This window comes from Dendrobates tinctorius, unplaced genomic scaffold (assembly GCF_039654945.1).
Source record: "Dendrobates tinctorius isolate UK_male_01 unplaced genomic scaffold, ASM3965494v1 ptg000213l, whole genome shotgun sequence".
NCBI lineage: Eukaryota > Metazoa > Chordata > Amphibia > Anura > Dendrobatidae > Dendrobates > Dendrobates tinctorius.
Genome location: NW_027361880.1, coordinates 321595 through 337961, shown reverse-complemented (window position 1 = coordinate 337961; position 16367 = coordinate 321595). Strand labels below are relative to the sequence as shown.

Genomic DNA, 16367 nt, shown 5'->3' with positions numbered 1-16367 from the left:
GAGAACCACCTTATCCCGGTGAAAGATCAGAAACGGGGCTCGACAGTCTCGACTCCGAAAACCGCCTGATTGACGTTATAGCAACGAGATAAACCACTTTCCATGAGAGGTATGTTAATGAGACATCCTGCAGTGGTTTGAACGGAGATTCCTGCAGAGCACTTAGGACCAGGTTAAGGTCCCAGGCGTCCAGAGGGAGGTACCACGTGGGAGACCCACTGAATGAAAGTCTTTACCTGCAGATTGGAAGCAATCCTGCGCTGAAATAGGACGGATAAGGCGAAGATCTGTCCTTTGAGGGAGCTTGGTGCTAGACCCGAGTCCAGGCCTGTGTGAAGGAATTCTAAAATGTTGGGAATGGAGAAAGTGAGCGGAGGATGACTGTGGTGGTCTCTGCACCATGCAAAAAAGACTTTCCAGGTGTGGTGATGGATACGTGCCGAGGTGGGCTTCCGGGCGCTAATCATTGTTGTGGCCACATCCCGGGAGAACCCGGCTTGGGTCAGGATCCAGGATTCAACGGCCAGGCCGTTAAACACAGGGCCCCTGAGTTCTGGTGGTAGATCGGACCTTGGGAAAGTAGTTGCAGACGATCTGGTAGCCGCCTGGGGATCTCAGCAACTAGCTGTACCAGCTCTACATACGGTGCCCGACGAGGCCAGTCTGGGGCGACCAGGATAACTGGGACCCCTTCTGACTTGACTTTACTGATGACTTTCGAAAGCAGTGGTAACGGGGAAAACACGTACGGGAGACTAACTTGGTTCCACGGCAGAACCAAGGCGTCCACAACGATGGCCTCTGGGTCCCGGGACCAAGCAACAAACTCGGGCACCTTGGCGTTCAACCTGGAGGCCATCAGATCCACATTCGGAGTTCCCCAACGTTGACAAATTTGTCAGAAAACCTCGGGATGGAGAGACCACTCCCCGGACGCAAGACCCTGAAGGCTGAGAAAGTCTGCCGCCCAGTTCCTTATGCCTGGAATGTGGACTGCCGAGATCACAGAGTGATTCCTGTCGGCCCAGCAGAGAATGTGTTCCACTTCACGCATGGCCGCCCTGCTGTGGGTGCCCCCCTGGTGATTGATGTAAGCCACGGCCGTGGCATTGTCGGACTGAATCCGGACAGGGCGACCCGCCAGGAGATGATGAAAATGCCGCAAAGCCAGCTGGATCGCCCGCATTTCTAGGAGATTAATCGGGAGGAATGATTCCCGAGGCGACCAACGTCCTTGGGCCGTTTGGTGATGAAAAACAGCTCCCCAGCCAAGGAGACAGGCATCGGTAGTGACCACCAGCCAATGGTCTGGGGTGCCTGCCTGACCTGAGCGGACAGCCGGCACGGGCGGTGAAGAGAAAACGGGCTCTTGTCCCAAGTTGCCAAAAGGGCGTGCTGTAGCGGACTAAAGTGAAGCTGGGTAAATGGCGTTGCTTCCATTGCTGCCACCATTTTCCCTAGGACCCTCATGCCGAAACGCATGGCACAAGGAACTGGCTGGCCTAGTGCCTGGACTCCCTGATGGAGGGCTAGGGCCTTGTCCTGAGGGAGAATTACCAACCCTCGGGAGATGTCCAAGATCATTCCTAAGAAGGAAATCTTCTGAGCTGGGACAGGGGAAGACTTTTTCAAGTTTACCAGCCACCCTAGGCGGGAAAGCGTATTCAACGTGATGTTGACTCATTCCTCGCAAGCTCAAAAGACGGTCCTTTGACCAGGAGGTCGTCCAAATATGGCAAGACGACTATGCCCCGAGAATGCAGGATGGACATGACAGCCGCCATGACCTTTGTGAATCACCCTGGGGGCAGTGGCTAGCCCAAAAGGCAAGGCTGTGAACTGGTAATGTAGGCCGTGGACAGCAAAGCGTAGAAACCTTTGATGCGAGGGGAAAAATGGGGATATGAAGGTAGGCGTCTTGGATGTCGATATAAGCCAAAAATTCTCCCCTTTCCATTGATGAAATGATGAAGCTAAGGAACTCCATCCGGAAATGCCTGATTTTGACAAACCTGTTTAGGAGCTTTAGGTCCAGAATGGGCCTTACAGTTCTGTCCTTCTTCGGGACCACGAACATATTCGAATAGAACCCCTGGAATTTTTTCTTTTCCGGTACGGGAACGATAACTCCGTCGTGACAGAGTGACTCAATGGCTTTGAAGAAGGCCCGAGCTCGTGCTTCCGCTCTGGGAGGACGGGAAAGAAAAAACTGTTTTGGAGGTTGGTTGACAAATTCTATTTTGTACCCAGTGGACACCAGCTCTCTGACCCAAGCGTCGTGCACAACGGTGAACCAGACATGGCGAAACCAGAGCAGGCAACCGCCTACTCTGCTGGTGTCGACCGGAAAATGCCTCGAGTCATTTGGTTGAAAATCTATGGGACCTTGATCCCTTAGATTTGGACTGGTGGGGGCGGCTTTTCCCCAACGAATTGGATCTATATGAGATTTGACAATCTATATGCGATTTGACAATCTCTGCCCTGAGTGGAGCGACCTGAACCAGCAGGATTGGTCGATGTGGTCCACCCGGGGTTGTGAAAGGACCGAAAACGTGTCTGCAGTTGGAGACGAAACGGTCGCTTAACCCTCTGCTGGGGAAGAAAATTGCTTTTCCCCCCTGTGGTGTCTGAGATGAGTTGATCTAGCTTCTAACCGAATAATTGGCCGCTCTGGTAAGGCAGACAAGTTAGGGATTTCTTTGATGTTGAGTCTGCTCGCCATGTCCTTAGCTACAGAGCTCTTCTAATGGAAATAGCATTCGCGGCTGCACGAGCCGAGCAGTTGGCCGTGTCTAAGGACACATTAACCCCTTCATTACCCAGCCTATTTTGACCATAATGACCTGGCCATTTTTTGTAATTCTGACCAGTGTCCCTTTATAAGGTAATAACTCAGGAATGCTTCAACGAATCCTAGCGATTTTGAGATTGTTTTTTCGCGACATATTGGGCTTCATGTTAGTAGTAAATTTAGGTTGATAATTTTTGCGTTTATTTGTGAAAAAAACGGAAAGTTGGTAAAAATTTTGAAAATTTAGCAATTTTCAAATTTTTAATTTTTATTCTGTTAAACCACAGTTATGTGACTCAAACTAGTTAATAAATAACATTTTCCACTTGTCTACTTTACATCAGCACAATTTTGGAAACAACATTTTTTTTGTTAGGAAGGGTTAAAAGTTGACCAGCGATGTCTCATTTTTACAACAAAATTTACAAAACCATTTTGTTTAGTGACCATCTCACATTTGAAGTCATTTTGAGGAGTCTATATGGCAGAAAATACCCAAAAGTGACACCATTCTAAAAACTGCACCCCTCAAGGTACTCAAAACCACATTCAAGAAGTTTAATAACCCTTCAGGTGCTTCAGAGGAACTAAAGCAACATGGAAGGAAAAAATGGACATTTTAATTTTTCCAACAAAAATTTTCTTTTAGCGTCAATTTTTTCATTTTCACATGGGTAAGGCTAGTTTCACACTAGCGTTCTTGGGAGCAGCGCAGGGCCACCGCTAAGCCCCGGCCGCGCCCCCTCCAGTCATTTCCTCCTTTGATCGCACGAGGCTGCATGCGATCAGAGTATCCTATATTTAACATTGGATATGCTGATCATGCGCTGGTCTAATTTTGCTGGCGCTGTGCCCAGAGCACAGAAATGCAACACAACGCGTTTTTGTGCTCTGGGCGCAGCGCCAAAAGGGCACAGCGCCAGCAAAATCAGACCAGCGCATGATCAGCGTATCCAACGCTAAATATAGGATACGCTGATCGCATGCAGTCTCATGCGATCAGAGGAGGAACTGAGCGGAGGGGGCGGGGCTTAGCGGTGGCCCTGTGCTGCGCCCAAGAACACTATTGTGAAACTAGCCTAACAGGATAAAATGGATCCTAAAATTTGTTGGGCAATTTCTCCTGAGTACACCGATACCTCATATGTGGTCATAAACCACTGTTTGGGTGCACGGCAGGGCTCAGAAGGGAAGGAGCGCCATTTGACTTTTTGAATGGAAAATATGCTGGAATGTTTTGCGGTTGCAATGTCGCATTTGGAGAGTCCCTGTGTGCCTAAACATTGGAGCTCCCCCACAATTGACCCCATTTTGGAAACTAGACCCTCCAAGGAACTTATCTAGATGCATAGTGAGCACTTTGAACCCCTAGGTGCTTCACAAATTGATCCGTAAAAAAAAAAGTACTTTTTTTTCACAAAAAAATTGTTTTAGCCTCAGTTTTTTCATTTTCACATGGGCAACAGGATAAAATGGATCCTAAAATTTGTTGGGCAATATCTCCTGAGTACACCGATACCTCATATGTGGTCATAAACCACTGTTTGGGCACACGGCAGGGCCCGGAAGGGAAGGAGCGTCATTTGACTTTTTGAATGGAAAATTAGCTCCAATCGTTAGCGGACAACATGTCGCGTTTGGAGAGACCCTGTGTGCTTAAACACTGGAGCTCCCCAAGTGACCCATTTTGGAAACTAGACCCCCCAAGGAACTTATCTAGATGTGAGTTGAGCACTTTGAACCCCCAAGTGCTTCACAGAAGTTTATAACGCAGAGCAGTGAAAATAAAAAATCATTTTTTTCCCTCAAAAATGATTTTTTAGCCCGCTATTTTTTATTTTCACAAGGCTAACAGGAGAAATTGGACCACAAAAGTTGTTGTTCAATTTGTCCTGAGTACACCGATACCCCATATGTGGGGGGGGACCACTGTTTGGGCGCATGGGAGAGCTCAGAAGGGAAGGAGCGCCATTTTGGAATGCAGACTTTGATGGAATGTTCTGCGGGCGTCATGTTGCATTTGCAGAGCCCCTGATGTGCCTAAACAGTAGAAACCCCCAACAAGTGACCCCATTTTGGAAACTAGACCCCCCCAAGGAGCTTATCTAGATGTGTAGTGAGCACTTTGAACCCCCAAGTGCTTCACAGAAGTTTATAAACGCAGAGCCATGAAAATAAAAAATCATTTGTTTCCTCAAAAATAATATTTTAGCCTGCTATTTTTTATTTTCCCAAGGGTAACAGGATAAATTGGACCCCAAAAATTGTCCAGTTTGTCCTGAGTACGCTGGTACCCCATATGTGGGGGGAGCCACTGTTTGGGCGCACGGCAGGGCTCAGAAGGGAAGGAGCACCATTTGACTTTTTGAATGGAAAATTAGCTCCAATCGTTAGCAGACACCATGTCGTGTTTGGAGAGCCCCTGTGTGCCTAAACTTTGGAGTTCCCCCACAAATGACCCCATTTTGGAAACTATACCCGCTAAAGAAGTTATCTAGGTGCATAGTGAGCACTTTGAACCCCCAGGTGCTTCACAGAAGTTTATGACGCAGAGCCGTGAAAATAAAAATATTTTTTTTTCCTCAAAAAATGATTTTTAGCCCAAAATTTTTTATTTTCACAAGGATAACATGATTAATTGGACCCCAAAAGTTGTCCAGTTTGTCCAGTTTGAGTACGCTGGTACCCCATATGTGGGGGGGACCACTGTTTGGGCACACGTCGGGGCTCGGAAGGGAAGTAGTGACGTTTTGAAATGCCGACTTGATGGAATGGTCTGCAGGCGTCATGTTACGTTTGCAGAGCCTCTGATGTGCCTAAACAGTGGAAACCCCCCACAAGTGACCCCATTTTGGAAACTAGACCACCCAATAAACTTATCTAGATGTGTGGTGAGCACTTTGAACCCCCAAGGGCTTCACAGAAGTTTATAACGCAGAGCCGTGAAAATAAAAAATCATTTTTTTTCCACAAAAATATTTTTTTAATCCCCAATGTTTTATTTTCCCAAGGGTAACAGGAGAAATTAGACCCCCAAACTTGTTGGACAATTTTTCCGGAGTACGCTGATACCCCATATGTGGGGTAAACCACTCTTTGGGCACACGTTGGGGCTCGGAATGGAGGGAGCACTGTTTGACTTATTGAACGCAAAATTGGCTGGAATAAATTATGGCGCCATGTCGCATTTGGAGACCCCGTGATGTGCCTAAACAGTGGAAACCCCTCAATTCTAACTCCAACCCTAACCCCAACACACCCCTAACCCTAATCCCAACCCTAATCGTAACCCTAACCACACCCCTAATCCCGACTCTAACCCTAACCACAAGCCTAACCCTAATCCCAACCCACCCCTAGCCCTAATCTTAACCCTAATTCCAACCCTAACCCCAACTCAAATTCCAACCCTAATTTCAACCCTAACCCTAATGGAAAAATAAAAATATTTTCTTTATTTTATTATTTGTGCCTACCTATGGGGGTGATAAAGGGGGGTTAATTTACTTTTTTTTTATTTTTATCACTGTGAGAGTTTATCACAGTGAACAAAATGAATGAATGAATCTGCAGCGCGACGGTCGCACTGCACATGCACCCGTCATTTTCCAAGATGGCGGCGCCCATGACCTGGGACGGCGGGACACTGGGACGGCCAGAGGGACATAGGAGGTACAGGGGGGGTGAGGGGGGAGTGTAGGGAAGGGGGAGGGGAGCAGATGTTAATGGCGGCGGCAGATCGCAGTCTTGGAGGGGGGGTCAGATCTCGGTCTCCAGCCATGGCCGATGCTATTGAAGCATCGGCCATGGCTGGATTGTAATATTTCACCAAATTTCATTGGTGAATTATTGCAATCGCTCTGATTGGTTGTTTCACTTTTAACAGCCAGTTAAAGCGATTGTAGCCATGGGGGGGGGCTAAACCACCCCCCCTGGGGTGAAGCAGGAACGCGATCCCCCTATGACACAGCGTATTCGTCACAGGTCGGATTGGCACCGACTATCATGACGCATACGCTGTGTCAAAGGTCGGGAAGGGGTTAATCAAGTAGTCTCCAGCCAAAGCAATCTGATTCGCAAGATCAGCTACCTCAGGTGGAATGTCAGTACCCTTCAGGGCTCTATTTAAAGACTCAGACCAGGATACCATGGCCTTAGCTACCCATGTTGCCGCGAAGGAAGGGTAGAGAGCTGACCCCGAAGCTTCAAAAACTCAGCGAACAAGACTCTCTATGAGGCGGTCAGTGGGATCTTTGATAGAGGATCCGTTAGGTAAGGATAGCAGGGTTTTGGAAGCTAAGCGTGACACAGGTGGATCTACTAGAGGGGATTCTGCCCATTTTTTGCAGAGATCAGGGGCAAATGGGTATCTTGCTTCAAGTGCCTTCTGACCTGAAACGTTTTTATGGCCATTCCGTGCTGCTGCACTATGTCCTCAAACTCTGGGTGAGCGGTGAGCACTCTGAGGCAGTTTGGCCCATTTACTGTAAATGACACCTTGTGGCCTGTGGTCAAGGTGGATCTTTAGGGCTTGATTGACGGCCTCAATGAGACTGTCTCCTGGTAACCAGGCGCATCCAAATTGAGGGGCCCATCCGAATCATTTTCAGAGTTCTGCTCGCTATCGTACATTGGTGAGGGTAAGCGAGAGACGGAGCTTATGGATGCCGAGGCATCGGATGGGCCAGGAGACGCCGTATGGGTTAGATTCCCCCGCATCTGTCTAGAGTGAGAGCGGCCCCTGCAGGCCGATGGCTCCTGTGAGGTGAAGGATCTATCCAAGACAGGCAAACATTGTCCCTACCCCTGTTTAGGGTCTGGAGGGACTCTTTCTCTAGTTAGGGATGCCATAGACTGCGACAGAGACAAAGCCCATTCAGGGGGACTAGGTACACTGGGCTCGGTCGCAGCGGAGGGCTCCTGGGCGCGTTCTGAATCGCAGGCTTCGCATAATTGCTTGCTCTGCGCTTGTGGAAAAGCGGACCGTTTAGAGGTACATAAGGTAAATAGCACCGTGTGAGTCTTGGCCCTTCTGGACATGCTGTACCCCTTAACTGATATGGACTGCAGTTGCCGAGGCGGTGTATATGCAGAGTGTAGCTTTGAAAAGATCAGTGCAGCCTCTGAAAATGGCGCTGCATATGGGGGTGCAGCACTTACCCCGGTCCTGTGCATCCTGGAGGGCTGCAGTAAGCCTTGCGGCTTGCTCTGGGATTCAAAAACGGTGCCTCTGTGTGAAGCATCGGAGTGTGGGCGGGCCCGCCGGAAGTAGACGCGCCTGGGGGCAGGACATCCGATCCGCAGCTTAGTACAGGCCGAAGCCGGGGCCTAAAGTTCTGGAGCCGGCCGGAGGACACTGGGGTGGCGTGCTGCACCGGGATGCGGGTGTCGTGTGCCAGAAGTGGCGCTAGTGTTGTAGCCAGATGCTGCACCCAGATGAGGATGAGGATGCCGGGCCCTCGCTGCCAAGGAGTAACGCCGCGCTGCTGGAGCCCTCCCAGCTCACCCTCCTTACCATACTCCATACTAAAAATATGGAACGCTTCAAGAACGCTTAAAGAGCCGCCAGGTTAGAGGTGAGGGGGGGCTGTTAAACGGACGGTGCAGGCATCCTTAATTCATCTTCCCCTATGGGGAATGAGGAGAAAAAAAAGAAAAAATAGTCTGAAAAAACAGACATGTGTGCCTCCAACGGACACTAAGCATGAACTGGTTCGCTTAGAGCCAGCGTGAGGGTGTATACTGCGGAGGAGGAGCTAACTTTTTTTCTGTTCACTTAGTGTCAGCCTCCTAGCGGCAGTAGCATACACCCACGGTCCTGTGTCCCCCAATGACGCGAAGGAGAAAAAAAAAAAGTTTTTTAAAAAAATAAAAGTTTTACCCCATTCAGAATAAAACAATAATGAAAAATACACATATCAGAAATGCCCGATCTATCAAAATCTTAAAAAAAGTGATCGGTAAGTGGCGTAACGAGAAAAAAAAATAAAAATGCCAAAATTAAGTTATTTTGGTTGCAGCAATATCACAATAGCAGGCAATCAAAACCTCATATCTACCTCTAAATGGTATCAATAAAAACGTCAATTCGGTGTGCAAAAAGTAAGCCCTAACCCAGGCCCAGATGAAAATGGTCTTGAAAAATGGCTTTTTTTTTTTGCTAATTTTGGACTTTTCTTTCACCACTTAAATAAAAAAAAAACTACACGTTTGGTATCTATGTTATAGTAATGACCTGGAGAATCATAATGGCAGGTCAGTTTTTGCATTTAGTGAACATGGTAAAAAAAAAATAAATGTGGAATTACACTTTGTTTTGTAATTTCAGCACACTTGGATTTTTTTTTCACATTTTCCAGTAGGTGATATAGTAAAATCAATAAATAAGACCTCACACAGCCATATTGATCGAAAAATAAAAAAGTTATGGCTCTGGGAAGAAGGGGAGCAAAAACTGAAAACTAGAAAATCCCAAAGTGGTGGAGGGGTTAAATGTAGACTTTTAGCTTTAATTGGCATATAGCACTGGTGAGGATGATGATGGTTGCCCCATCAGCTTCAGAGTAAACATGTGCAAGATGAATGGTAGCTCAGAGTTCACACTGTAGTCTGGCCCCAAGTCTAAATCGTTCTAATAATCCTGATCTACTATGCCCGATTCTTACTGTACCAGCACTAAAGACATCTTTGTAAGTGAGTGCCCATACTCTGCATGAATCGTATTCCTATTGTCGTCTCGGTCAACATTATGAAGGCATTTTATTCTAAATGAGTCTCACAATCCTGCATTATCTGTAACTTGTGTGTAAATAATCACATGCACATATATTTTTTTCATTTTATTTGCAGGATGTTACACACAAGATGCTTTCATCAGGAGAGTGTACACCTGAAGATCTGTGCTTCTCCCTACAGGTTAATACTTATATGTATCTGAGTAAAAACTTAACCGTACGCAGACATTTTCTCTATGTTGTGCAGAAAATGTTTTTTTAAATATAATGTAGAGGATTTTGTGCATGCCTTGGCTATATAGTTGATGTGCCATTTCTAGGCTGTGTTTGATTTTTTTTTCCCTCTGAGTCCCCAATTCAGCATACAACATTGATAATTCTTTTTAGTTTTTTAGTTGTATAGAGGGGAGGCTTATCACCCCTACACTGGCCATGCTGAGTCCTATCCAATGGGAACAAGTAATAGATGAGTGACAGAAATGTTGGCCTGCCTCATTCTAGAGTATCAGTGTATTCTATATGATGTAGCTTTTACCTGTCTTCCCTGCCTCCTGCTTGTGACAGGTTTCCCTCTGCACAGGACTCACAACAACTCATTGTAGTTGTCTTTCTGAGGTTTTCAGTGTGAGTGTGGCAGCTGTAATGGAAAGCTCTGAACTGCTGTTCACAGCTTTGAGCAACAGCTTAGTCAAAGTAACTGACTGCTTCCATAATCATGTACAGAAAATAGGATAATAGAGATCTACATTTAGAAAAAACGTTTCAACATATAGTTTTACTTTGTAAAAATAGGTCATTTTGTTGAACACTTGCTTGACTTTCCAAACAATTGCACATTTTTTCCCTGACAGGAAACCCTCTTCTCTATGCTTGTGGAGATAACAGAGCGTGCTATGGCTCATTGTGGTTCACAAGAAGTTTTAATAGTGGGTGGCGTTGGATGTAAGTAACAAGGGACTGGAAAGTAAATATGGGGTAATGATCATTGGGCTTTGTGATACATCAAGTATCTGTAGACCGCTTATCTAGTGTACGGGTTTGCAGTTCCCTCACTGCATAAAAGATACAGGCCAGATTTGGCCTAGAAATGGACAATGAAACTCGCGTTACCTACAGAATTTACTTTAATTGTGAGCAGACATTTTGCCAAGTGCTAGTTTGCAATATGTAAACTGCAGCAGAAATCTACAACAGAGAGGGCTTAGTGCAAATTTGGAAATCCACAGCATGCCTAGAACCCACTGGCGACATCTTATACCTTTTCTGAATGGGGTTTATTAAACAGTCTTCACTTATATTGTATACTGTACAAGGTAGAATGTTAGTATGGGTTCTCCAGCTGCAATCCATGCTGTATGGCTCCAAGTCACTTGTGCTAACTTGTGTTTTCACTATTTCCTAAACAATATACAGTTACTGTCTGAAAATAGACAATTATTGCAGCTCAGCCTTCATTTTAAATACACAGGTAATGTACGACTGCAAAAAATGATGGAAGCAATGTGCAAAGAACGAGGGGCCAAGCTGTTTGCTACAGATGAAAGGTAAGAGCGATCTAATCATTTTGTTCATTGTTTCCAATTCAAATACTGGATTTTTATATGTAAAATATCTGTCTTTCCTTCACATTAATCACATAGGCCCACATTTATCATTGTAAGGGCTTGTTCACACACTGTATTTTTGCTGTGCTTTACTTTACAGAGCAGCAAAGTGGATGAGATTTCCAAAATCTCCCGCTGCTCATTCGTTACTTGCAGCTTTGAACCCTTAAAGCGTTTTTTCAAATTTGCAACGTGTCAGTTGATTCAGTGTTTTGCCAACGTTTTCACTCATTCAAATGAATAGGGGGAAAAAAGTGAAAAACATGAGTATTTTTATCACGCCATCTCTGCTTTAGGTGCAGGAAAATCTGCTGCAAATACTCAACGTGTGTTACAAGCAGATTTTCCGATACGCCATAGACCCATATGGTTTCTGATATACAGTAGTTGTCATTTTACTGTATTATGTTTGCGCTGTGTAAAGATCATTATATGTACATTTATATCTTTGGACCTGACAGGTTCTGTATTGACAATGGCGCAATGATTGCTCAAGCAGGATGGGAAATGTTCCGGTCAGGGCAAGTCACAGCACTACAAGATTCTTGGATAACTCAGCGGTCAGTGTATCTTACAAGTTTAGTATTATTTGACTTGAAGGCTTCATTTTTGTAGGAAAGTGGAGAAGTGAATATAACAAATATTAATCCTCATCCCCTTTGTGTGTGTTTTTATGTAAGAAAACAAGCAGCCACACATTAATGATGAGACTATGTATCATAATGTCCCCTAAACATATGTATGCTTTCGCAGTTTGTACACATGTGGCGGAATGTGGCACTCAGTGTGTTATCTTCCAAGTGAAGACAGTAGAATTCACAGCATCAGATGTTACATGGTGACTTTGTGAGGCAGTGAGGAAAACCAAGAGAACCGTGTCCTTGAGATTAATAAAAGCATAGTGAGGAGGAGCGAGTGATCCAGTGTCCAATGCTGCATAGAGATCCAGGAGAATCAGCAGGGAGTAGTGACCATTAGATTTAGCTGTTAGTAGATCATTAGAGACTTTAGTGAGGGCACATTCAGTATTGTCTTAAGAGTTATCTGAGAGATGGTGGATTAGACAGGAGTGGACCAATTTGTCTAGGAGTTTAGAAATGAAGGAGCGATTAGAGACAGGTCTGTAGTTAGCATCACAGTTCTGGTCGAGGGATGTTTTTTTTAAGTAATGGGTTTGTGCTGGCGTGTTTAAAGGGAACTGTCATGTCATTTTCAGCATCTAAGCTGTCCACAGCGCGTTGTTTGTGATGCTGTGATTAAAAACAGCGCTGTAATCATGTGCAAAAATCACTTAAAATAGTGAGATTGTAACTGCTCATTTAGTCATAGGGGTGTTTATTTCGTTTAGTCACAGTTGTCGCCGCCCACACAATTTGAATGATGTTCCTGTGGTTGCGCAGATGGAACTTGAATCCACTTTGAATTCCCGCGCTTGCGCAGTGTGTCTCGTGGAGATGCGCTTGTGCAGTGTCGAGCAGACAGCCAAATAATTGACCATATCGTCAGCACTAAGGATAGTTGTTGGGGCCTGAACTCTAGGACTGAGGGTAGAATGAAAAGTGTCAAAAAGTTGTTTAGAACATCACTGCCCAGTACCATACACTTTTATTAAAGCAAAGTGCTCCGTGGCTTTCAGATCTTCCTGCTCCCGCATGGCTGGATCTTGAAATTGAAATCAATAAAGGTAAACACCCTAAAGTCCTGATCAATAAAGCCATTTCCAATCTCCCGACCTGCGAACAGTCACATCCGTTATTCCAAGCAATTACTTCGGCTTGGTACAAAATAGCTAGAATTGACAGTCGTAGCCAGAAACGGTCTACGTTACATAAAGTACCTATAGCCTTTATTTACTCTTTCCTGGGTCTTACCGCACGCTATCAATGGGCCGACTTTAACATCCGAACATTGGGAGATATCTCGGAGGGTCCTAACCTTTTAAGTTTCAGCTCTATTAAAACTGTATTCAAAGTACCATCCTCCGCCTTCCACGAATACATGTTATTAAAAGAATACGCAAAGACGTTTCTTAACAAGAAACCGAGATTTTCAGAGGCGTCCTTAAAGATTATGACCAACCCAATGCACCGGATCTTTTGGGGACATAAGTTTATTTATAATTGCTTTAATAAAGATTCATCTGTAACTAAGAGTTCTTATATGAATGCTTGGGAGAAATCCCTCAGCCTTTCTGTCTCCTCAGAGGAGTGGGAAGATGCTTTTACGTTTTCCAACAATGCCACAATTTCTATGCCCCTTCTGGAGTCGCACTTCAAAGTGTGCTCCAGATGGTACTACACACCATCTAGATTGGCTCATATGAACTCTTCAAATTCTCCACTTTGCTGGAGAACATGCGGTTTCAGGGGGGACCTGTTACATGTTTTCTGGAGCTGTCCTACAGTGACGGCTTTCTGGTCTGAGATTTCCTCTACCATTATTTCTAAACTCACAGGTTTTACATTTACTCTATCACCTCAATTGGCCTTACTTTCTCTGGATACCAAATGCTTAGATAGAACTCTGCAATCTATTGTCCTACACATTTGTATGGTGGCTAAGAACTGTATTGCCTTTCATTGGAAAAGCCCCACCTTACCCAATTCTAGTTTCATAATCAAATTACTCTCTCAACACAGAGCACTGGAACTTAAATTTGCTTTATCTAATAATAGTTTTGGTAAGTTTTACCAGAAATGGTCTAGGTGGGACCAGGCCTTTCCACCCTCACTAGTCTAAATAGATCTAATAACCAGATTTTAGGCCTATGATATGTTATGTCGTTGCACTGTCTCTTCTGATCCGTGTATCTTTATGACTTTATGATACTGCTATTTGTCAAGGGATGATTCCCTTGCTTTTCAGGCTAAAATGTTGCTAGCCTTTAACTATATGTTATGTATGTTCTGTTTTGAGTTCTCCTTCCCTCTTTCCTCGTTCCTTCCCCCCCTCCCTGCCCTTCCTTCTCCGTCCCTCCCTACACTTTAAATTTAAAAACCCAATAAACTGTTGGAAAAGAAAAAGTTGTTTAGAATAGTTAGGCTTTGAGTGTGTTGAAGCAGACTTGTTTGGAGAGATGAAGGGCAGAGTTGTATGTTTAAATCATGCTTACCAAGTTGTTCTATGTGTAGGATGTGCAGCTTCATCCAGGGCACTTTGCTTTGAAACATACTGAAATATTGCAGAGTCAGGACATGAGAGGGAGGAGATTGGAGCCAATGATGACTGCACATTCTTCATTTAGTTTCTGGGTGTTAAAGGCATGTATATTTCTATAAGTGGGTTGTCCTGAGTGGGGTGTCAGTTCTTGATAGAAAATGAAAGAAGGTTGGGATCAGAGTCCGGTAGAGGGGTTTAGAAAAATCATGCATGGAGCAGAGCGGATAGAAGATCAGGTCTAGAGTTTTCCCATCTTCATGTGTAGGAGAGTTGATAAGCTCTGAAACCCGAGAGAAGAGTTAAAAGATGAGTGACAGATGGGGAGAGCGGATCAATAGGGATGTTAAAGTCTCCCATGATGAGGCTGGAAATTGTGGAAGTCAGGTGGCAAAGTGACCGAGGAAGTGACTGGAGGGGCCCAGAGGGACATACACAACTGCTACTCACAGGGAAAAGTGGCGGAAATGTCTGACCTCATGCTAATAATCCTGTAATCTGGTGCATTTTAGACCTCTCAAATCCACAGCGCTTTTCCTAGACACTTTACAAATATGTCTAGTGAGATGCACATATGTTTTTTTGCACAAATAAATGACATTTATCTAGCTTGTTTTCAACAAAAAAGTGCAATTCATATTGCATTTTCTAATGCACCAAAAGTAGTTATTTTTGATTAGGGGCAGATATTCCACTGGTGCAACCTGTACAGCTGCATAAGGGACCTAAGGGAAAGGGGCAAGTTTCTACCTCCAAAGCAGGTTGAATGGTGCATTATGATCAGCTACAGAACTGCAAAGGGTCCGTATATTGTTCCTGCACAGGGGCCCCATTCTGTCTGTGTCTGCTCCTGCTTTTGATGCATTTTTAAGTTTGTTACAAATAAAGCTGTGCCACTAAGAGATGCTGTGTACAAAGCTGAGTGTGGTGCAGCGCCTGGGTAGCTTCTCTTACCCCTTGCTACTGCTGAGTATTAGCATGGGAAAGACCACTAAATGATAAGTTGTGCAATAGCAGATGAGTGGTATATAAGACTTACCCTTTAATCTAGTTAATTTAAAATATATTGCATTCTTGAAACAGAGTAAAGCCCATTTGGGCCTAAAGTGCTAAAAACAGTGCAGCACAACCACTCTACCATTCAGACTGAATTTTCGGGTTATTTATATTGCCGCCTTCAGGGTATCAGCGCTGGCAACCCCTCCAACCATATACAGTGGGTACTGAAAGTATTCAGACCCCTTTACATTTTTCACTCTTTCATTGCAGCCATTTGGTAAATTCAAAAAAGGTTTTTTTTTTCCTCATTAATGTACACTCTGCACCCCATCTTGACTGGAAAAAAAACCCAGAAATGTAGAAATTTTTGCAAATTTATTAAAAAAGAAAAACTGAAATATCACATGGACATAAGTATTCAGACCCTTTGCTCAGACACTCATATTTAAGTCACATGCTGTCCATTTCCTTGTGATCCTCCTTGAGATGGTTCTACTCCTTCATTGGAGTCCAGCTGTGTTTAATTAACCCCTTACTGCCATGTGACGTACTATCCCGTCCATGTGCCCTGGGACTTAATTCCCAGGGATGGGATAGTACGTGACAGCGTACAGCGGCGCCCACGTGGTGAGCGCCGCTGATCGCTGCTGGGTGTCAGCTGATTATCACAGCTGACACCCGGCACAATGTGTGACCGCCCCCGACACGTTAACCCCTTGCACACTACGATCAAACACGATCGCGGTGTACCGGGGGTTAAAGGGGTTAAAATTGTTTTTATTGCATAAAAGCTCCAAAACATAAAAAAATGACAATTGAGGTATCGCTGTAACCGTACTGACCCCAAGAATAAAGCAGCTTTATCAATTTTACCGCACACGGAACAGTGTAAACGCACCACCCAAAAGAAATTCATGAAACACTGGTTTTTGTTCATTCTGCGTCCCAAAAATCGGAATAAAAAGCGATCAAAAAATGTCACATGCCCGAACATGATACCAATAAAAGCGTCAACTCGTCCCGCAAAATATAAGACCTCACATGACTCAGTGGGTCAAAATATGGAAAAATTATAGCTCT

General features: G+C 44.8%; 1 protein-coding gene across 5 annotated transcripts in view; it reads left to right on the top strand.

Moving 5' to 3' along the window:
* The window catches only part of OSGEP (O-sialoglycoprotein endopeptidase), a 54477-nt gene that overhangs the window by 31649 nt on the left and 6461 nt on the right, over nucleotides 1-16367 (top strand). For all 5 annotated transcript variants that reach the window (XM_073554739.1, XM_073554738.1, XM_073554742.1 and 2 more), the window contains exons 8-11: nucleotides 9644-9709; nucleotides 10380-10470; nucleotides 10997-11072; nucleotides 11594-11692. In XM_073554739.1, the coding sequence (XP_073410840.1) occupies nucleotides 9644-9709; nucleotides 10380-10470; nucleotides 10997-11072; nucleotides 11594-11692 (332 nt within the window). The remainder of the gene's footprint in view (nucleotides 1-9643; nucleotides 9710-10379; nucleotides 10471-10996; nucleotides 11073-11593; nucleotides 11693-16367) is intronic.